This window comes from Seriola aureovittata, chromosome 18, assembly GCF_021018895.1.
Source record: "Seriola aureovittata isolate HTS-2021-v1 ecotype China chromosome 18, ASM2101889v1, whole genome shotgun sequence".
NCBI classification, from domain to species: Eukaryota; Metazoa; Chordata; class Actinopteri; order Carangiformes; family Carangidae; genus Seriola; species Seriola aureovittata.
The window spans coordinates 23,049,065-23,070,990 of record NC_079381.1 but is presented as its reverse complement, the minus strand read 5'-3'; the positions used below and the strand labels follow the sequence as shown (position 1 = coordinate 23,070,990).

The window sequence follows — 21,926 nt, the reverse complement described above, 5'->3', positions numbered from 1 at the left end:
TCTACTGAACTCTACTCTCTTTCACTTTCTCTCTCTCACTCGCTCACTCACTCACTCACTCACTCACTCACTCGCTCGCTCACTCACTCACTCGCTCTCTCGCTCATGTCTGCTAAGGACCCCCAGGAAATCGCCATTCTAGTTCAGACCATCTAAAATAGTCCAACAAGAGTCCCAAAAGCAAAACCTGAAGACAGGCAGACACGCACAGACAGAGACAGACGGACGGACGGACGGACGGACGGACAGCAGGCACAGGCAAGTTGTTTTGTTTTTTTAAATCACAGGCAAAATGTTAAATAAAAGAGAAATAAAAACACAGGCATGTAAACAACAACCCTTGTACAGAAGGTGCAGGACAGTGCAACACAATGAGAGACACACACACACCTTGAGGTCCCTGTGCACTATTTCATGTTGGTGGGTGTAAGACACACTGTCTAGAATCTGATGTATACAGTGACTGTGGAGACAAAACGACAGGGTGAGGAGCAGATAAAGGAGGGAACACGTCAGAGAAGAAGATCACACGCTCAGTTCACCAAAATAAAAGAAAGAACATATTTCCTGACTTATGTCTAACCTGACATGTAGATAGTGTTGCTTTCATTTTCCAGGTTTGTTCCACCTGAACTCAACGGTGGTGAATGAAATTATATTTGTGGAGCTGACAGCATTAAGAAAAAAAGAAAGATGCAGAGTGTCCGGGGAGCAGAGATTCCTCCCTGTGTCTGCGTGGGCTTTTCAAAGACATGACAGGTTGGAGTTTATTGGCGACTCTAAATTACTCGTAGGTGTGAATGGTTGTTTGTTGCCCTGTGATGGACTGGTGACCTGTCAAGGCTGTCATCTCCCTCACCCAATGTCAGCTGGGATCGGCTCCAGCAACCCCCACGGCCCCTAAAAGGATTAGCAGTATGACTAATAGGAAGGACTGTGCAAGGGTTCTTTTATTTATCAATTAACTTCATCCAAAGTAAAGAGAAGAAAAACATTTTAAAACAGCACCAGCTCTCCTCGGTTCTTCGAGTACTGGTTCCAGCATCTTGGAGAACCCGCCCTGTGATCCCAGACTGACTCCATGATGCTGAGACCAGGACCCAGATCTGAACTTACTTCTCTGGCTGTTATGTTTGGACTTGTTGTCCTGCTGCAGAAAGAATTTCAGACGTTTTCCTGACGGGACTGTGTCACGGAAAAGAATCTCAACATTGGAAGGGCCTAAAACTTTTGCAAAGTTCATCCATCCATCTTCTTTTTTTCCCCCTTATTTGACGTCCCTCTCCCTCAGCAATGGCAACAGTCTTTGGTTTCATGCATTTAGGTTTGTAAATATCTGTTTCTCAGATTTCTGCCTCCGTCCTGAAACAGTGGAGGTGAGTGGGATTTTGTTATTGGGGCTCGCAGCATTGAAAAATGACAAACAAGTCAAGACATTCAAATCAGTCTGAAGTGGGTGTGAATCTGAATTATAGTTTTGAAAAGTTAGAGAAAATTATTAGACGCAGCGCTCCTGGATCAGACGTCAGAGAGGTGCGGGGGGGGGGGGGGGGGGGGGGGGTGCAAGCGCAACACACCAGCATTATCTTGGTGAGCTGGCAGATTTGTATCATCTCATCAGAATATGTCACAGTCCTATTTCCCTACATCGCCTCCTGGCACTGTAGTGTTTTGTGCTAAACGCTAATGTCAGCATGGAAAACCCCTTCAGGAACCGATATTTACAAACCTAAATGCATGAAACCAAAGACTGTTGCCGTTGCTGGACACGGATAAGTGAGAAAATATGTTTTTGTGTAATCTGGGTGAACCCTCAGTTTAACAGGGTGGAGAGAGGAGGGAAGGATCGAGCGATTCTGTGTGCAGATGGAGTACAGAGAAGGAAACTGTCAGCGAGATACTGTTGGACAGTAATCAAGCCATGCTACACCCACACACACACATACATATAGAGACACACACACACACACACACAATTTTACAGAGAATAATGGAGAGTGAAGGCAGAGGCGAGGGGTTTAAGAACACAGAGGAAAAACAGGGAATCTCCATACATTGAGATCATCATCAAGGCTCTTATGTGCCATCATTCTGGTTGCATAATAAGTGCCCTACATTTTAACTGGAGATTCAGTGTGGTGTGAATTCAGGTGTGAAAACAAACAGACCTGGTGATGGTTATGTAGTGCGAGTGTAACAAATCCTGCCTCATTGAAATACACCAAACATCATTTTTGTTGCCTTTCTTTTAAACCTGTTGACAGAAACCACCATTTTTGTGCACAAGTCTGAAAATAATGAACCTAAAATCAAAACATTTCTGCTCTTCAACCATTTTCAATTACAGTCCTAACCTTGGCTTCCTCTGAAAGCTAATCCTTTCTATATTTTATATAATCAACAAGTCAAGTCAACAGCTGCTGCAGTGCAGCCAGGAGGCTTTCACATAGTGTTGAACTTGTCAAGATTGTGTGAAAACCGAGACCAAAACACACCTAACGTAGCGCTGCCAAGGCCAAGGCATCCCGCAAGTTTTTTAAAAGTTAACCTCAACTCTGCATTTATTCTCCTAAATAAATAGTTCGGTCCTTCTCAGAGCAGCATTTTACAGCACTGATTACAGAAAGGTTCATTAAAGTGTTGATCCTGAACACTGTAGCTCTGCAGTGACCACATTAATAAAGAGCTGTGGTATGTAAAGTGGTATCATCTGCATAAAAACACACATTACAATGTGGAATCATAGATATTATTTATGTAAATGGAAAATAAAAGAGGACCAAGCATAAACCCTTGTGGGACACCTTTACAAATCTTTAAAGCACCATATAACCACTACAAACTTCCACTTGAGTAGTATTACGTATTCAGCGTTCATGTCGCCCTAAAAAAGGACGATAGGATGGTGAGTAAGCAGTATTAGCTTTAATGTAGGACAGCTCTCCCGTTACTGTGTTTATAGTTTATAGGTTTAATTAATAGGTATTATATTCAGACATGTCTGACAAAACTTTGAAGCTTTTAGATGAGACATCAGGCATCTGAAATAAACCATAAAATATAACCCTAGCCCTCAGCGATAGCAGTTAGCTAGTTACATTTATCCACTTGAAAGCAGCAAACGAAACCCTGCCTTATGGCCTCTGCATTTGTCATGTTATTAAATTCTGTACTTGAATAAATCTGCATATTTTTCATGAAGGTTGAAGCCTGTCAGAACAAACTGAAACAAGCACCATAAAGACATGACTTGTAAACTAAATATGGCATTTTTCAAATATAGGATCAACACTTTCACACCTACTACTGCTGCTTTTACCAACATCTAATATATCTAAATGTCATGTTTTCATTAATTATTATATGCTGGACTTCACAAAGATGATTTTCATCATATGCTTGACGACTGGGAAACAGCCAATACTTCAGCTTCTCTGTGTTTAAAGCATACAGTGTGGAAAAGGTCATTTATAGCCTGGAATATGGCAACAAGTGGAGTTATAAAAAAAGGCCAGAGATGAGACCAGGAGTGAGAGATAAAAAAAAATATTTCAAATCAGCTGGAAAAAATCAACAGTTTTTCCTCTTTTTTCTGTGTCTCTCATTCTACCTCTTTTATTCCTCCTCTCAGTGTTTCTGTCCCCTTCTTTTCTTCTCTCTCTCGCCTCCACAAACCGCCTCCACAGTCAAATTGATTTAAGTCTACCTCCTGAGGGGGTTACGACGTGGGCGTGTGTGCAATTCTGTGCATGTGTACGTTTCCATCTGTCTGTAAAATTTCGGACTCTGGGGAAAACTGTTCGACCTCGATTTGCAATTCAGTTCATAGAAAAACAGTGTAGAGGTATTATCCATCACATCTAGAGCCTCTAACGCCAAAAAAACTGAGTGTCAAAATTGCCTCCGTGTGTGTGTGTGTGTGTGTGTGTGTGTGTGTGTGTGTGTGTGTGTGTGTGTGTGTGCTAATGAGAGGAGTCCAACTCTCTGAGCTGCTGGAGGACTGCAGAGGGTGGAGGACTGACACATGGAGGGGATGAAGAAGACAAGAGAGATGAGATTCATGGGTGTTTACCTGGCATCTGCTTCACTGTAGTACTCTCTCGCCACAATATCCTCAAACAGCTCCCCTCCTGTCACCCTGGGAAACGTAAAGATGGAGGTTAAAACGCAGAATTATGTACGCGCACACACACACACACACACACACACACACAGAGAGAGAGAGAGAGAGAGAGACAGGAGGGGGATGTCCTCATTAGGGGGAAACCCCGGCTGCAGGATTCACTCCAACTGCGTTGCCATGGAGACTGGTTCCAGTGCGGGGGAGTGTGGATGTATCTGTGTGTGTGTGTGTGTGTGTGTGTGTGTGCACTAAAGTGGGAGCCGCAAGGGGGGAGGGGGGGGGGGGTGGAGGCGGTGGGGTTGGACTGTTATGTAATGGGGGGAACTGCCTTGGAAGCGAGGAGGGGATGAAGAGGAAGAGAGGGAATGTGGATAAAAAATAAAAAAGAAAGTAAGGGAGCTCAAGAGGAGACAGATTGAAGGAAGGGAGTGGAAAATGAAGCACCAGGGGAGTGGGAGGAGGAGGAGGAGGAGGGAGCGCAGCACAGCATGGCATGGAAAGAGAAGAAGTGAGAGGGAAAGAGGAGGAGGAGGATGAAGGATGGAGGGAAGGGGGGAAGAGGGAGGAGAAGACGAAGCAACTCACAGGTCAAAGATTAGATAGTGGAAACCTTCCTCTGAGATACTATCATGGAGACGAACTGGAGGGAGGTGAAGAGAGAGAGAGAGAGAGAGAGAGAGAGAGAGAGGGAGAGAGAGAGAGAGAGAGAGGTCTTTCATCTTCATAGTATTTACTACAATACACATTATTATTTTGGTCTTAAAGGACCAGGCCGGTGATGTTCTACATTTTTCTTGTTTTCAATAAATCTCATGAAGCCAAAACATAAAAGTAAAATGGTGACGTTTGTAATTTCACTGAGATGTAGCTGCACAACTTTGACACATCAGTGAGCCACTCTGTGTAACCGGGTGACCTTCATCACCATGAACACACACTGTACTTTATGTTCCCCACACACACACACACACACACCGTCCTCCTGCCCTAAATACTCCCTATAGGGCACCAAATGTGGATCAATCCACCGCTGAAAATAGACCCCCAACAAATGCATTATTTCCTCCTGTTTGTTTGATAAAACTACAGTGACTGGCTGTTTTAGGAGCTTTACCAGCTGCACAAAACACCTTAAGTTTTCAACTTTAGTAAGGGCACTTAAGGGTTCATTTCTTTAAGTAACTTAAGGGTGTTGCACAGAATCTCTTAAGATTTTTTAAAGCGGTAAAAACATCATTAAGGGTGCATCCCGGTCGCTGCACACTTCCTGGGATATATTTATTTTCTTCATTCTGCCCCCGTAGATTCATTTTTCCCAGTTTTTATTTAAATTTAAGTTAAATAAAGCACAGAACAAAAAAACACCTGGAGATTTTTAAAAAAGGAATCATGGAATCACTTTGTGCAACTACATTTTATCTACATTTTTGACACTTTTACCATATAAAGTTTTTCATGGGACATTAAACTTCTCAAACTGCAATAAAAACAAGTTTTCTGAAACTCTTGATGTTCACACTGAGAAATGTTAAAGTCTGACTGTGTTTTTAAACCTTCTCCATGTCTTTAGCACCAGTTCATACATACACATTTTTAAAAATTCAGACCAACACATTTGGTATTTTTGGAGATTTTTGGATCTCTGCTAGAATTTAAAATAAAGTTCTGTGCATTTGGAAAATGTTTTTGAGACTGTATTGACTGTACAGGGATTAAACAACAACAAAAGTCGGTCATGATGTATTAATGATGATGGGTCACGAGGAGACCGTCGTTGGGAACCAGAACACATTTGAAAAAGGAGACTCACCGATGTTGGGGTGCTTCAGTAGTCTGCAGATGCGAGCTTCTCTCTCCAGCTTCTGGTGGTCTACAAGACGCAGTCGGTCACACCAGGGTTTAAAACGACAGCAAACAAGTGAAAGATGAAGAAGCAGTTTGGGCTGATGTGAACTTTACAACAGAGGAATCAGGAAATCAAATGTGTCATCATGAAAACCACATTACAGTTTGTAAAGACTGAAGTTCTGACTGTTTTCAAGGTGATTGACGAGGAGTTATGAGACACACACACAGATGAGAACGGCCTGAGGGCTACACTTGTCCCAGATGCCTATTTAACCCCCCAATCCTGAGAGAGGGGGAGAGGAGAGGAGAGGAGAGGAGAGGGAAGGAGAGGAGAGGAGAGGAGAGGAGAGGAGAGGAGAGGAGAGGAGAGGAGAGGAGAGGAGAGGAGAGGAGAGGAGAGGGAACGAGGAGTAGAAAGAAGAAGGAAGCGAGGAAGGTGGCAAGAGGAGCAGAAACAAGGAGAGGAAACAAGAGGAGGGGAGGAAATGAGATGAGAGGACATTAGAGAACAGGAAAATGGAGAAGAAGCAAGTGGAGGAGAGAGGAGACAGGAGAGGAGAGGAAACGAGAGTAGAGGAGAGAAGGAGAAACAAGAGAAGAAGAAAGGAAACGAGAAGAGGACTCAAATTGAAAAGAGAAGAAAGGAAGACGGATATGAGAGAAGGAGATGAAACAGGAGTGGACAGAAGAAGGAGACAAGGAGAGGAGACAAGAGGAGGGGAGAGGAGAGGAAGAGGAAACAAGAGAGGGAGGGAGATCCAGTTGAGTGGACGGTCTGTCCTGAGGAGGAGTGTGTTGTATCGGCTTCTTCTCTGACTGACAGCAGCGCAGCGTCCTGCAGCTCAGACACACACTCCTCTGTCCGTCAAGTAAAAAACAAAGATGGCTGACTGCTCGTTCCTCAAAAACCACACTGCAGGAAGTGGCCGGCCTGGACACTCCAACAAACAAGCTCATGTCTTGTTTTTGAAAAGATGGTGCAACCACAGCCCCACCCATGAATGATCTCATTTCTTTGCAGTAATTACACCATTGTTGCTATTTTTAGATGATTTCTGAGGTGTTTCTACAGTTTTTGATGATTGTATCGAGAGAAGACGATGCTGCTTCATCTCAGTTCCACTTACAATGACATAATATCTACAAATAGCACTTTCAAAGGGACACTGTTTCCATATTGTGTAGCAGAGTGTGAAAACTGAGCACAAACTCATCATTTTATCCCGTTCTCCTTATAATTTGTTCAGGAAAATGTAAATTTCAGAAGCATCAGTCGCCCCAGACGCTCGGATCCTTCCTCTCGCCGTTGGATTCGACAGCTCTTCTGAGTGAAACCATCATCTGCCTCTCTCCGAGGAACAGACGTGAAGGCTTCACACGCTGGAATGAAAACAAGCGCTAAAATATGCTAATGTAAGCTTTCAGATCTGGGACGTACACACATGCACATAATGATGAAAGCTCCCATGATGCCTCGGCTTCTGCGTATGACTGAAAACACACAACCATACAGCCACGGTGCAGGGTTAAGCTGTCGACGTATTTCTCTCACCTCTGGCCGAGAGTTTTTTGGTGTTGATGATTTTGGCGGCGTACTCTTGGCCTGTGCAGAGTTTGACACAGCGGCGCACCACTGAAAAGGCCCCCCTGGGAAACAAAGACAGGAGACAGGAGGAGGAGACGGGTCAGCTGCCATATGAGCTTTGTCAGCATCAAAAGGGACGCCTCAGCTATCACACTGACCTCATGGTTGTCCTGGAGCCCTCTCTGCTTCAAACCAGCCTGACCTGCATGCCTGATATACTGTACATGAATCTGGAGCTGTGTCATAGTCTCCCTTCCCTTGAATAACTTCAAAATTACAGTTATTTTTGTTAATAATCGATCGATTGAAAAGTGTTAAACGCCTCTTTATTCAAGTTAACATGTTATAATTTCTTATTTTGTCTGAGCAATATTCAAAAACCCAAAGATCTTGAGTTTATTCTCATATAAAACTACAAAAACTAACAAACATTCACATATTGAGAAACTGGTTCCACTGAATTTTTGGCTTTTTTGCTTGAAAAATGAGTTGAATGATTAATTTATCAAAAATGCCAATTCATTTTCTGTCAATCAACTAATCAATGAATCATTTCAGCTTCAGAGCACTGGTTGGTTTCTGTCTGTCTGGTAAAACCATCTGAAGGGGGAAAAGACTTCAACACAAGACTGGGTTGCCGACAGAAGTAAACAAGCTAACAAGACATTATAAATCTGCGTATGACACTGAAAGGTTTAAGCATTTTTGCCAAGAAATGACACACAGTACAAAAGGTACTATTAGAAACCAGCAGGGATGATGAGGCCAAGAATAATGTACCCTGTGCAATGTGAAATAAATGTTAATTTATGATTTTTTTTTTACCATTTGTGTTATTATTTCCTGGCATATTACTAATGATGTAACAAATTAATCATTAAACAGAACCTGAAACTCGATAAGCTGCAGAAAATGGATTGATGGATGGATGGATGGATTAATTTAGCACAAGCTAATTTAATTTACTTTAAGGTCAGAGATCCAGAACAATAGTACAGTGGATTTTCCAGCCAGGTTTTACAACAGTCAGCTATTTCCTATGGCAGGATAGAAAGGATATTTACGACCTTTGTAAATCAAATTCAGGATTTTTTAATACCTTTTAAGGCCTTTTTCAAGGAAACATAAATCAGTGCTTTTCAAGACCTCCAGATACCCTGTGAATTAATCAGCTATTTTTCAACTGGTAATTCATCCATCCATTTTCAGCTGCTTATCCAGGTACAAGTCACATTAACTAATTAATTGTATTATTAGGAATTACTATTATATATAGCTGGGAAGTATGCTATGTCTGAAAATGTCCAAAATACAAACAAGAAAACAACAAACCGAAGTGTCAGCAGACTGTTAGCACCAAGGCTGCGCCACCATCACAGATACATCGAAATAAAATACAGTAATAACACAGATACAATCCATTCAGCTCATTTTATAGAAGATATATCACTTACTTAGAAAACAGAAGAAGCTAATTCAGGCTGTTACTACAAGGCTAGTGTTAGCACCAAGGCTAACCACCTTGGAATAATGTGTGTTTTTCCCCATTCTCCTGACATTCTTGCAACAGCGCCCCCTGTGGTCACACTTTTACTGTATTCAAATTCAAACAGAATACAGCTTAGGGCTTCTTTCCTCCGTGACTTGAATAATCTCATAGAAGAAAGTGGCATCAAATGGCAAGAATTAGAGGAAGAAAAGCAGCATTTCAGGGATAAGACCTGTAGTGTGTGTGTGTGTGTGTGTGTGTGTGTGTGTGTGTGTGTGTGTGTGTGTGTGTGTGTGTGTGTGCTGGAGTTTTTAGGGCCACATTTGCTCATCAAACCCAACAGAGACAAACAGAAATAACCACCTCTGTCATTTCTCAGAGCTAATTTTACCTCACCTCAGGATTGTTACGCAATGAAACACTCACACTCCCCTCAGAGCCCCTGCCTCTCACGCGCTCTCCAGCACGCGAACATGGTGAGGATACGGGGTGAGTAAGCATGACACTCGCTGACACTCCCGCCATGTGGATATGAGGAGGCGACGCAGCTTCAACATGACAGGTTATCTGCAGGGCAGGTGGGAGTCAGGGGGAGGGCTGGATCCGGATCCGGATCCAGAACCTGCTGATTAGCCGAACTCCGAGTGTAACAAATACCTAGTATAATCTCTATATAGTCTCCCTCTTTTCTTATTGGCAAAACGTAATGTATAAAACACTCAGGAAGAGCCGTTTAGCCAAATAACGAACGTTATACATATTTAAAAGCATGAATATTAGCAGTGATAGCAACAATATAATATTATTTTTGACTTAAATTATTAGCTTTATGTAGAGTGTTTAAGTGCATCTTATTATCTCCACTATAACTAAGCAAAATGATTGCCTGTTGAATACCGTAACATGTGGTTGAAAGCTCCAGAAAAAGCTAATGAAAGGACCATAGAAAGTCAAACAAGATTGACTCATTAAGCACTGAACAAATCTGATTTAATAACTAGATTAGTGCTGAAAATAAACGTTGTCAGTACACAGAGCGAGAGTTAGCGTTAGCCACTGCCGGTTACAAGCTAGCAAACGATATAAACAAATAAACCGTTCTTTTACGTCTGCTAGTCGCCGGTTTTGGTCACAACAGATTCCTCATCTGGGTGTGGGTCTGGCTGACAAACATGAAGCTGAGTCGCTCCAATGTTTTCCTCTAACACCAACCATCGTGATTCACACTGCTCCTTCACCTGTCACTAAAACCATCCTCCGTACAGAGAGCCAACGTTTGCGTTAGCACAGCGGCTAACACTGCGTTAGCCTCTGCCAGTTACAAGCTAACAAGCTAACAAGCTAACAAACAACGTACGAATAACTAGCTTACCGTTCCGATACGTCGCTGATTTTGGTCCCAGTAAACTCCTCAAAAACTCCTGAGTCTGACTGAGGCTTAAACATGTGGCAGAGTCTCTCTGATTAAATCTTTTTTTTTGAAAGACTTGGATATCAACAGGATTTTGGATATGTGCAAATATGGCGTCGCTGACTTTTAATCTGAGCTATTAGAGTCTGCACGGCTGCATGCAAACGGAAATATGAGTGGAATATTAATTTTGATTAGCTATAGAAATATAGTCTTTTTCATAATATGGGCATAAACAGCCAATTTGTGCTTGGTAATTGGTGTGAACTGCAATTGTAGTGGGTAGGTTTTCCCACCACCGGCCACAAGGGGCAGCAACGACCCATTTCGCACTTGAAAACAAACTTCAACTAGTGACAATGGTGAGATTTTCTTTCTTTATTATAAGTGTTTTCAAACGGACTTTTTTTTGTTTTACACGAGAAGAGACTTTAAGGATGTAAACTAAGTCCTTCAGGAGTTGGTGGAGACCCAAAAAACAGAGCTAAAAGAGAGGGAACATTAACTTAGATGCATCATGACGGGTCATGTGGAGTGGTTTTTATTTGGAAATAAGCAAATGTTTGATAACACAATATTCAGTTAAATGATACGTCAGTGTTCACACCTTGTTTCCGCTGACCCAAAATGGCCAAAAAAAATCAGTTATTACAGGTTTAAACTATCCACTGTGAGTTCGACAGTGTTATAGGAGCACTATTTGTAAGAACTTTTTGGGCGGCTTCAATTAATTTAAAATCAAAAGACCCTAAACTTGACGTCCAAATCTGACAAAATTACACCACCGGAATAAAAAGCAGCAAATCTTTACAAATGAGAAACTGGACCTGGGGAACATTTGGTATCTTTTCTTTATAAATGAAGTTAAGTCCTGGAATTCAAAACTTTACTTCAGTAAAAGTACAAAAGTATGAGCTTCAAAATATCCTTAAAGTGAGAAAGGTATTCATTATGAACAGTGGCCCATTTCAGAATAATGTATATTATATTACTCGATTATAAATACTGATGCATGTGTACATCATTTTAATGGTGCAGCTATACTCTGCTAATTTTAATTACTTTATATACTGTTCAGTAGCTTCTGAATTTACCTTAATTTTATTAATTTATCATAATTTTGTTGTTTTACATTTGTATTATTGTAGTATTTTGTATTTGTATTAATGTCAATGTGCAAAGTAACTAGTAACTTAAGTTATCAAATCAAGAAAAGTACAATATTTGCTTCTGAACTGTAACGGAGTAAAAGAATGAGGAAGTAGCCGACCTCAAGTACAGTACTTGAGTAAATGTACTTATTTACTTTCCACCACTGTTAATGGTTAGTGGTTATTGATTGATTATCAAAATAATTGCTGATTATTTTTCTGTCAATCACAAATCATCACAACTTTAATCAAAACCCAACCCTAAAAGTCTCAACACTTGACCTGCTCAGTACAATATCCTTCACATCTGTATCCCACACACACACACACACACACACACACACACATATATATTTATTTATATATTCCAAACACACCAGAAAGTGACAACATTGGCAAAACAGTAATAAGGCTCTGTTATCAGTGAGGGCAGCTGCTGCTTCTCCAGCATGTCTATTGTCTTTAACTTATCACACACTCCCACACACACACACACACACACACACACACACATACAGGGTTGGAGATCAGAGCTCAACGCAGCCTGTAAAATAAAACACCAACATTACAGGTTGACAACTGAATCCACTCCACAGCACTGAACTTGCATTTTTATCCCCCACGGCTTGTGGAATAAATGTTCCTGTGAGGCAAACATTGCAGAGAGATCCTCTCTACCCACGCACAACCTGACAGAGACATTGAGTCCACTTTGCATCTACCCACTGTGGCACCCATATCCTCTTCACTCTCTCTCTCAATTTGTCTGCATGCTATTAGGGGCCACACATCCCCAATCTCTCTTATTTCTGCCTTTTGTTTCCATCACTAGACCAACCTCGTTAGATTAGCGGCAGATCAAGAGCAGCAGCATTATTCTCTGATTTCTCTCCTAAGCTGTGTGCCACTGTGATTAAAGCCAGAGGATGATGAGGGAGCTTAATTCCGACACATCAGCTCTTCCCTGATATTAGGGCCTGTTTGTCCCTAATTAGCCTCTGGGCAAAGAGGAGGAAGAAGAGGGGGGGTGAGCCCAGAAGTGCTCCTGGGCTCATGCAACCCCATCCCCATGCAAACCCTAACTATCTGACGGCTTGTCACATCCACCGCAGCTCTTAAAGAAGTGTGGTGGTGCAAAAAAAAAGAAGAAGCCATGCACTGAGAAACTCAGGATTTAGATTTGGAGGCTAATTATAGATGCAGGAGATCTCCAAAGCAGCGTGCGTTTTGTTTTGGAGAGATGGAGCTGCATCCATCATCGCAGATGTGCAGAGCTCCATCCCTCCTTCTCCTGTGCGGCTGCAGGACGGGGTCAGGCTGCATGCAGGAGACTTATCATAGCAGATAATGTGACAGCGGCTTACTTGCCAAGCTCCTCGTACAGCTGGTATTCATCTGTAAAACGTGTACAAGTAGTCGTTGCCATGATGCTGCTGCCTGCCTGCCTCCTCCTCCTCGGACGGGTGCGGGTGCCGAGTCCGAAATGCACGGTGCGTCGCTGCGGACGGGGAGAACCTCGGGCTCAGTCTCCGCCCACCTCAGACCTCCGGACGGTTGAGTGGTTCAGCTGCAGCCCGGCACACACACACACACACACACACACACACACACACACACACACACTCTCTCTCTCTCTCTCTCTCTCTCTCTCTTTGACACACACACACACGGTCCAGGCTCTCTCCGCGAGGAGGACGGACTCTTTAAATACCACACAAAATGGTAACGTGAGCTCACCATATGACGTGTAATTTAAAAAAAAAAAGGAAAAGAAATAAAGAACAAGTGAAATCAAAAGGCTGAGAGTGGCTGGTTGAAGAGCGCGGGGGAGCGTGCGCAGCATTTGATTACACATTATTATAGATCACAAAATGAAGAAGCCCGCGGCCCATAAAGAAATTACTTCACTTGTTACTTGAGCTCAGTCTGTTTTTTTAGGTTTTCAGGAGGAAGAACCTCAATGAATCAAAAACACTCAATTCCTCTCAGTGATTTCAGTAATTGCTCCGGAGTCTTTGGCAGTCTGCAGCAGGTTTGTATCTATTTCCCATTTATCAAATAAAAGGATCAATTAAGATAATAGATTTAATTTGGACTGGGCCGGATTAACCTGTGAGTTCCCCCCACATACCCACCGACCGCCGTTTCCTGCAACAAGTCCTCCAACTTAAACAACCATATAGGTCGTTTTTTTGGAAACCCACAGCAGTGTCGCAACCTTTCCCAGGTTGCCATGGTTACCAGAATAAACACAAGACTGTACTGAGTGTCGCTGTTGTTATTATAATAACGGTCATGGCTTGGTTAGGTTTAGGGGGGAAAAAAATTGTGATTTAGGTTAAAATAAGTACTTCAACAACATTGGACGATCTTTGTTGTCATGGTTACAATTATAACAACAAACAGTCATACAACAGAAACTGCCGGTTTCACACGGGAATCAAACAGCCTGTCATATTCATCCATCCACCACAACCGACTCCTGACGCGGACTTTGTCGCTTATTAAACTACGTCACCGCACTTTTACCTTTGCTTCTGTCATAAATACTACTACCACTAGATGTCGCCTAGCAACAAAACGTAACTATGGCTCATAATAACCTGCTGCACAAACGACCTATGGGCTCGTTTTTTACAGGACAGTCTCGTTTTGTTGCCTTCAACCATTAATACTTGCTGAAAACTTGTGGAGCATTCGGGCTTGACGCAAAATACTTGATGGTGGAAAGTTTATTATAAAATGTGTAAAATGTAAATCCACAAGCGTAGAACTGAGATCAACAAATGATTTTTCGCTTCACAAAGAGAAAATTGATTCACAAATGTCTTTTTGAAAGTTGTAAATGTTTAGAAAATATTCACAAATGCTTTTAATTTATTTGTAAATTAATTTAATGTATTCACAGATGTTTTTATTCGTGGAATTTGTGTGTTTGCAATCCGTTTTATATTTGCAAGATATTTTTGTGAGTTGACAAATGCATTTTTTGTATTTGTGGAAGGTGTTTTGATATTTACAGATCACACATTTAATCGCTGATTGTCTCTCCTTACTGGTTACTCAAAGCAACTTTTCCAGTGCTTTCAACCACATCTCACAGTCCTCATCATGGGTTGAGTTTGTTCAGTTGTCATCTTGTTATCAATGTAAACTCTGTAGTTTATTCTAATATTAACGCTCCTTAAAGATAAAGTAAACTGCTCCATGTGGAAGACGTAGAATGACGTGTTAAATGCAGCAACAATTTCCCCTAAAATTTAAAATACATCATAGTTTATCATAAACTCCATTCACTAGAAAAAGATAGTAAGTGGGCCTTTAGTGGAAGGAGGTCAGTTTTTTCAGACGTTTACTTCCAAGGTCAAAAACTAATTGTTGACAAGCTTCTAATTGAACATTTGCTTTGTTGTTGTTGAGGTGATCGATTCTGACATCAGGCGCTAAGACGAGTTTGAGTCAGGATCATTTTTACAGCTGTAGAATTGTCCATCTGATCATGTTACCTGACAGAAAAACAGACCTGCATTCATTAAAGTTGTAAGATTTAGACTTTAAAAATGCTCTAAAGGACCAAATTTAAGACTGAAAATGTTTGTGATCACATGATTGATCACATCTGATCAGAGATATAGTTTGACCCTACATCCTCTGTGTATCCTTACTGTTTATTCAGTGGTTTGTTATTCTGAACATTTAGAGTTTATATCTATATATATATATATATATATAGATATATATATAGATCTATATATATATATAGATATATAGTTCATTTTATTTGTGTCAAATGTTTAAATCTCAGTAATAATTAACATAGGAAATGAACGACAATCTATTATATTTATAAATGTATAAATATATAAACAGGACTGAAATAACAGGAAACTGGCTCAAATGGAAACAAAGTTCTGCTGCTAAAATCAGTGTCAGATTTTCTCTTATTTGTTTGCTCCCTGATAAATATAAAGTCCTTTAAAATGTTCAGATGCAAATTACTCTATTCTTAATTATGCAGCTACATCCTACACGTAATAATAATATTTATTAATATTAATAATATTAATTAATATTATTATTGTTCTCATACAGAAACCAGAGGTGTGATCTGCTGTTTCTGTGCTCAGAGACACTGAGAAAGATGAAATTGACGCCTAATAACAATGAGCGATGACTAAACTGTTTGGAAACTGGTCTGAGAATAAAAAGAAGAATAAGAACAGAATCACCCAGTGGTGCAGACAAACATAAAGGCACTGTCGAGTTATTAAATTCAAACATATTTATGAGGTTTCATTCTGTCAGAACATCAGATAAATGTTTGATATAACGACAGGTCACAGTGCATGCCCCCCCCCCCCCCCCCAGCTCCAGCTCCGCTCTCACAGTTAAGGACAAACCTGGGACACAGCAGAGCGGCAGGTAAACGTTGACTTTATTACAACCGGTTCTGTGAGGAAACTGGGATTCAGTTCATATTTGGCAGAGGTTTTTTGGCTGAGTCTCAGAACTGTACCGCGCTGGGGGGGATGTCAAACATGGAGGGGTCGAACTGTTGCCCTTTGAACGGCGAGCCCTCGGCGTCCCAGCCCTTCTTCAGCATGTCGTGCACTTTCTGTGGAGAGACACGGAGACAGAGGTTAAACATGCACCGCTCGCGCTGATAAAGACCACAGTGCCATCTAGGGGTGAGTCGGAGGCACCTGGGCCCAGTGTTTCTGCCCCTGTCGACTCTTCTGTCTGTCTGTCTGTCTGTCTGTCTGTCTGTCTGTCCTCCTCAGTGTCTTTGTATGTTTGAGTTCATGCAGCCCACATCTCCTCACACTTCACACTTCACACCACTGAATGTACTGATGTCTTCACCTCATGGTTTTCCTCAGTTTCTTTGTGATAGTTGCATCAATAATTGTAAATAAATTTATTATTATTTCCCTCAACCTGCGTTTCCCTCGCTTCCAGTCGCGGCCGTGGCGCCGGGTCGTGACACTCAGTAATGACGTCATCACTTTATAATCACCTCTGATAGAAAATTAAAAAAGGCAGATTGTTTTCGGGTTGTCCGTCACATTCTCATGGACACGATATCTCAGTAACGCCTTGAGGGAACTTCTTCATATTTGGCACAAACATTCACCAGGACGCAAGGATGAACTGATTACATCTCGGTGGCCAAAGGTCAAAGGTCACGATGACCACACAAAACATGGTTTTGGCCTTGTAAATGCAATATATGGAGAACCTGAAATGTGCTTTGGCGGAGGCATTGAACTGTGAGGAGGTAAGTCTACTCGGTTCTTGACATTTTGGACTCGGTTCTAATTTGGAACCGTGTTTCGATCTCCAACCCAAACTATAAACACTTTTTCTTCCTGACGTTTTTGAACAGCACGTCATGAAATCAACTTCTTTACGTTTACGTAGAGTTGTGTCCTCACCATTTCATGACTCTGCGGTTTGCCCTGCAGCTTTTGATGGTAGTCGAACGTGAGTCTGTCCAGTACGGCGTGCTCCTCGTCGTCCACGGACGCCATGGAGCGCTCGCGGTTAATTTGGTTTATGTCGATCTCTTTCTCTCCTTTCAGCACCGCGTTCCACCAAACCTCGGAGGTCTTGTTGAGTGACAGCTGGAAGTCAAACAAGGTTTAGAAAGTGAAATTGAAAAGTTGTTTCTTGTTTGAGGGAAATTACGATGTGAGCGACGTGTTTACTCACGACCACGCAGCTCCCAGGTTCCAGGCTCCACAGAGAGTTTTCAGTGTTGATCTTGTGTGTGAATTCTCCCTCCATCAGTGTTTTCTCCTCGGCGCCGTCCCTCACACACACTCGCATGCCGCTGGTCTGCAGACTGACACTGACCTGAGCGCCGCCAACGCAACAACAACAGAAAAGAAGGAGACACAGTTTCAACGAGTGAACTGAGAACAGGAGTCCTGGTGGGTCAGGTGGTTGAATGACTGTGTTTACCTGTCTGCCCTTTACAACTGTCTTGGGCACAGACACGCGAACCTCCACGTCAGTGTAGTCCTGAGACCAGCTGTAGTTTTCCCTCACCGCCCCGTTGTAACTGTCGGGATCAGCCTGAAACGTCACCTGCCGCCTGAAGCACAACGTGTACACAGAGACAAACAGTGTCTGAAGTGTCACATGGATCTGCGGCTCAAAGTGTCTCAAATCTATTGAGACAGACACACACATCCCCAAAAAAAAAACTTCCACAGGTGTCGGAACAAAAGTCAAACTAAAGGCAAGAATCAAAATAAAGATCGTCACACCAGCGACTTTAACTGAGCAGCATCAGGATCAGATCAGACCTCTCTACGTGAGCAGGGTGCAGTGATGATAGAACAGGATGTTACTCACTCTGCTGCTGAGTTTGTGCTGGCTGCAGCTGCCTGCTCTCCCTCAGCTGACTGTCCTGGACCCCCGCTGCTGCTGCTGCTGTCGGGCTGGGGGCTGACGGTCGCCTCTGAGGCTGCAGGAGCTGAAACGTGTCCAGCGTCCAGGGGGGAGCTCTCCACCTGTGCTGCCTCTGTGCTCGGCTCCTGCGGCTGCTCGCGAGGCTCCGTGGCGACTTCCAGCTCCTGAACTGCCGGAGGAACACATCTACTCTCCTCTCGCTTTTGCCTCTCGCTCAGCTGTCTCTCTCTGTCGTGCTCTGCCACCTTCTCAAACAGCTTAAATGTCTGAGGGGGGGGGGAACGTGAGATTATCTATTTAACTAATTAGGAAGAGTTGAAATACACAAGGATTAATAACAGAGGCCAGTCCACAGGTGGAGAAAGTGCAGGAGCATTTATCAGCCTCTACACAAGATAAACTGACTGACTTACAAGTCTGATGTCTTCTGGAATAAAGCCAAGCTACCTACAGTTTATTTTACATACAGGTGATCTACAATCCAGCTTCAAGCCTTCATTTAGGACATTGTGTCAGGACTCTGAGGACAGTATTATGTTGTACCGACCAGGGAACCTTGTGTTTTGCCATCACTGTCAGAGCTGAGGTTAAAACCACCTCACAATCTGTTCTTGTCATTTTTATTTTCTGTAAACAAGCAAAACAAAAAATCTGAAAAAGTTGAAATACTTTCAATAAAAGAAGAATAAAATGTTGTTGATATTCTCTGATCAAAAAGCCATTACAAAATACTAGCTTCAGAAAAACTGTCCTACTCCTGGACTCTTTATCAATATTGTCAAACCAGATGTTTGACAATATTGATCAAATTGATCATCCCTCATATCCGTTTGCTCCCCTTTTTGCCCTTACTGTTATATGTTCGTCCCCTGCCTGTTGTTTTCATAACATGAAAAATATTCATAAATAAAACGTTTTTTAAAATTGTCTCTGATCACTGTCACGTCTGTATTTTCAGTTTTTGTTCTTGTTTATTTGGCTTTTTAATTTGTATTTTGGGATTGAGATTGTTCACATAAAATATAATCAACAAATGAATTATGATTATTATTAGTATTATTATTACAGGTCTAGAGACCCAGCAGGATATAAAGTAGTTATAACTGGATCCAGCTGCAACACAAAAGTGATTCTTACACATAAATGTATAGTAACTACTTATAGTGATCCAACTATTTTGGTGCCAATATTGTGAATGCGTGAATTTTCCTTGCAGGAACACACCGTGGTGATTCTATTTCACCACATAGCTCAGATATCTATGGCAGCACAGATCCACACACTGTAATTTTATAGGGCTCCATAACTTCAGCCTCTCTTCGCCAGGGCTGCAATGACACTGACAATATTCGTCTAACGTGTTGACAAACTTCACCTTTAGCACCATCTTCTCCGCCACGCCGGGAGGGAAGCCCATCTTGTCGTTGGGAACTGACAGGTGACGATAAAAGTCCGTTTTCCGGTACAAGAACCCGAAATAGACCTGAAGAAAGTCCTGGATGTTTCCAACATGCTGCAGGATTCCCAGCAGAGCGTTGTCGTACATCTCTGTCATCTCCAGCGGCGACGCCATTGCGGCTTTTACCGTTTGAACCGACCGTTAAAGTCTTTCAACCGACAATTTACTCACCAAATTAAAGAAAACCGTGTGTCAAGAAACATAAGTTAGAAACAAGTAGGGCTCGCTGGGTAAGGTTTCTTAACGTCTGTGTTCCTCCTTCCAGAACAATAATTACACATCCGGTCCTGTATTTTCAAAATAAGTGTACAACAATTAAAAATACGTAACTTTCATAAAATCGATGGCACACAAAAATTGAAAAACTATTTATAACGATAAAATAATGTATCACGTATGTTTTATAAGCGCAAATGATTATATTAACCCACTTATTGAACGCTTGTCTTTCAATAAACTATTTTATTTTTCCCTATCCGGTTGGTACATACCATCAGTCGTCCGGTGGAAACAGATATCCAATTACCGAACAAACAGTCCCAGTTTATAGACGCAGTTTCCATGAAAAATTAAACATTCTGTCATTTTGGCGGGTGATAAATCATCGCAATGCTCAAAAAGAGTTAATTATATTTAAAAACTACGACGGCACTGGAAAATAAACAAATTAGAGATTAGCGTTAGCTCTTGTAGCATAGTGCGCTAACAAACATTCAGAAAACATGGCGGTGTCCTTGAGCAACGCTGGTGTGGTGAGGCTACTGGTAAGGAAAATTATATTAAAATTTAATGTTTAAAACAATTCTGGCAAATCATATTGACACATGACATATAGTGTGATTAATTCAACGGCATCATTTCAGTTTAATGTTCCGTTTATCTGGCAGCTTCAGTTTCAAGCGTAGCTGTTAACTGAAAATGTTTTTGAGCTGCTCCTTGTCAACAGCACTGTGTGAACTCAATCACAGATGTTCTTTATGTGTTTAACTGAGCAGTATGTGCATGAAACATTATGTGCAAACTATAATGTTTGTGTTGATACAACCAGAGCATTTTAACCGATTAATACAAAAGAGAGAGTGAATCAATAAAACAGAAAAAGACACAAATAAATTAAAACAATCCGTGCCATATTTAACATAATAATGTGTTTTCATAGCCATCTTAATTTTAAGGTCTACTTTTATGATGCCTATCATTTTAAACCTTTTCTGACTTTTAAGTAAGCCTTTAAAAACCTTCTGTTCTCAGCGCTCATTGTAGTAATCTGGTGCTTTCTCCTCTCATGATGTTTCCTCTGGTTTCCCCACAGAGTGTCTTACCCAGGGCCGGGTCATTGTGCAGCTCCTCTGGAAGCAGAGGTCTCCACGTGACTGCAGTGTGCTGCAAGGTGAACACTGTTTCTCTACACATCATCACAGTTCTTAACCAGGCTGTTATAATATATGTGTCTTTACCATCTTAAAACTGCAGTGAGAGGTTTTGCAGAGACACAGGATTTTTGTGGGGACAAATCCTCCCATTTACAACGTAGCCAAAACTGAGCAGGGAAATTCAGTTTATTAGGGATCAGCGCCTGTTCTCTCTTGTCTTGTCATCAGTTTGTTTCGAGATCTTGTTAAAGTCTGAAGACATTTCGACTGTTTTTCCTGACGTTCAGTTTCTTTCTCTCTCTGCCTTCAGAATCGAGCAGCTCGTATCCGAGTGGGGAAAGGAGACCGACCTTTGACCTATGAGCAAGCACTTCACCCTCATCACATTGGCCACCGCAAAGGATGGCTTTCACAGCATACCAGTGAGTCGTAGCTTTAACACACTCCCTACGTTTATTAAAAAATGTTTGTTCATACACGCCGTGTATCATCGATCATCACATAAATATCCTGTCTGGATACCTTACTTACCACCAGGTAACCTGAAAGGAGAGGAGGGGGCGGCTGAGCGGACCGTAGAGGACGTGTTCATCAGGAGATTCATGTTCGGGACCTTCCACAATTGCTTGGCCAATGAGATTGTGATCAAAAGGCGCGGCAACATGCTCATCGTGTGCGCTCTGATGATACAGAAACTCCCTCCTGTTAAGTTTTACTTCTTAATAGGTTACACAGAGTCGATACTGTCGCACCTCTACAAATGTCCCGTCAAGTTAGAGATCCAGACGCTGTACGAGAAAGTTGTGTACAAGTACCTCTGATGGAACTGTGGTAATACTGTACTGTGTGTTTCCTCTGTGTACACAGTTCACCTGCAGCTGGAGTTCATAATAGAAAATTATGACTTTGTTCCCATCTTCATTCCTGCTCACTGAGTGATGCCACTTTGTTTTCATTTGACCCAGAATTAACTTTTCTCAGAATTAAAGAAAATCAAATCATTCATGAAATTGTTTAATAAACTATGTGAATATATCAGGTCCAGATCACTTTGTATAAACCTGCTCTGT

The 21,926-nt window shown here is 41.8% G+C and overlaps 3 protein-coding genes across 3 annotated transcripts in view; 1 reads left to right on the top strand and 2 right to left on the bottom strand.

The window, feature by feature from the left end:
- LOC130186619 (calcium/calmodulin-dependent protein kinase type II subunit beta) overlaps positions 1 to 13,253 on the bottom strand; it is a 46,455-nt gene extending 33,202 nt beyond the window's left edge. Inside the window, exons 1-5 of the mRNA XM_056403834.1 lie at positions 12,972 to 13,253; positions 7,524 to 7,618; positions 5,934 to 5,993; positions 4,709 to 4,763; positions 4,073 to 4,138 (exon numbers count right to left, since the gene is read on the bottom strand). Of these exons, the coding sequence (XP_056259809.1) occupies positions 4,073 to 4,138; positions 4,709 to 4,763; positions 5,934 to 5,993; positions 7,524 to 7,618; positions 12,972 to 13,033 (338 nt within the window). The 5' untranslated portion in view covers positions 13,034 to 13,253. The remainder of the gene's footprint in view (positions 1 to 4,072; positions 4,139 to 4,708; positions 4,764 to 5,933; positions 5,994 to 7,523; positions 7,619 to 12,971) is intronic.
- A 2,771-nt stretch (positions 13,254 to 16,024) lies between these two features.
- nudcd3 (NudC domain containing 3) lies at positions 16,025 to 19,734 on the bottom strand. The gene is made up of 6 exons (XM_056403487.1): positions 19,400 to 19,734; positions 17,968 to 18,290; positions 17,572 to 17,704; positions 17,320 to 17,463; positions 17,043 to 17,231; positions 16,025 to 16,222 (listed from the first exon to the last, which is right to left on the bottom strand). The coding sequence occupies exons 1-6, from the start codon at positions 19,595 to 19,597 to the stop codon at positions 16,112 to 16,114; spliced, it is 1,098 nt and encodes a 365-aa protein (XP_056259462.1). The 5' UTR covers positions 19,598 to 19,734; the 3' UTR covers positions 16,025 to 16,111.
- A 299-nt stretch (positions 19,735 to 20,033) lies between these two features.
- On the top strand, positions 20,034 to 21,891 carry mrps24 (mitochondrial ribosomal protein S24). The gene is made up of 4 exons (XM_056403489.1): positions 20,034 to 20,247; positions 20,796 to 20,873; positions 21,167 to 21,278; positions 21,394 to 21,891. Exons 1-4 carry the CDS (start codon positions 20,206 to 20,208, stop codon positions 21,675 to 21,677), a joined length of 516 nt encoding a protein of 171 aa, XP_056259464.1. The 5' UTR covers positions 20,034 to 20,205; the 3' UTR covers positions 21,678 to 21,891.
- The last annotated feature ends 35 nt before the right edge of the window (positions 21,892 to 21,926 follow it).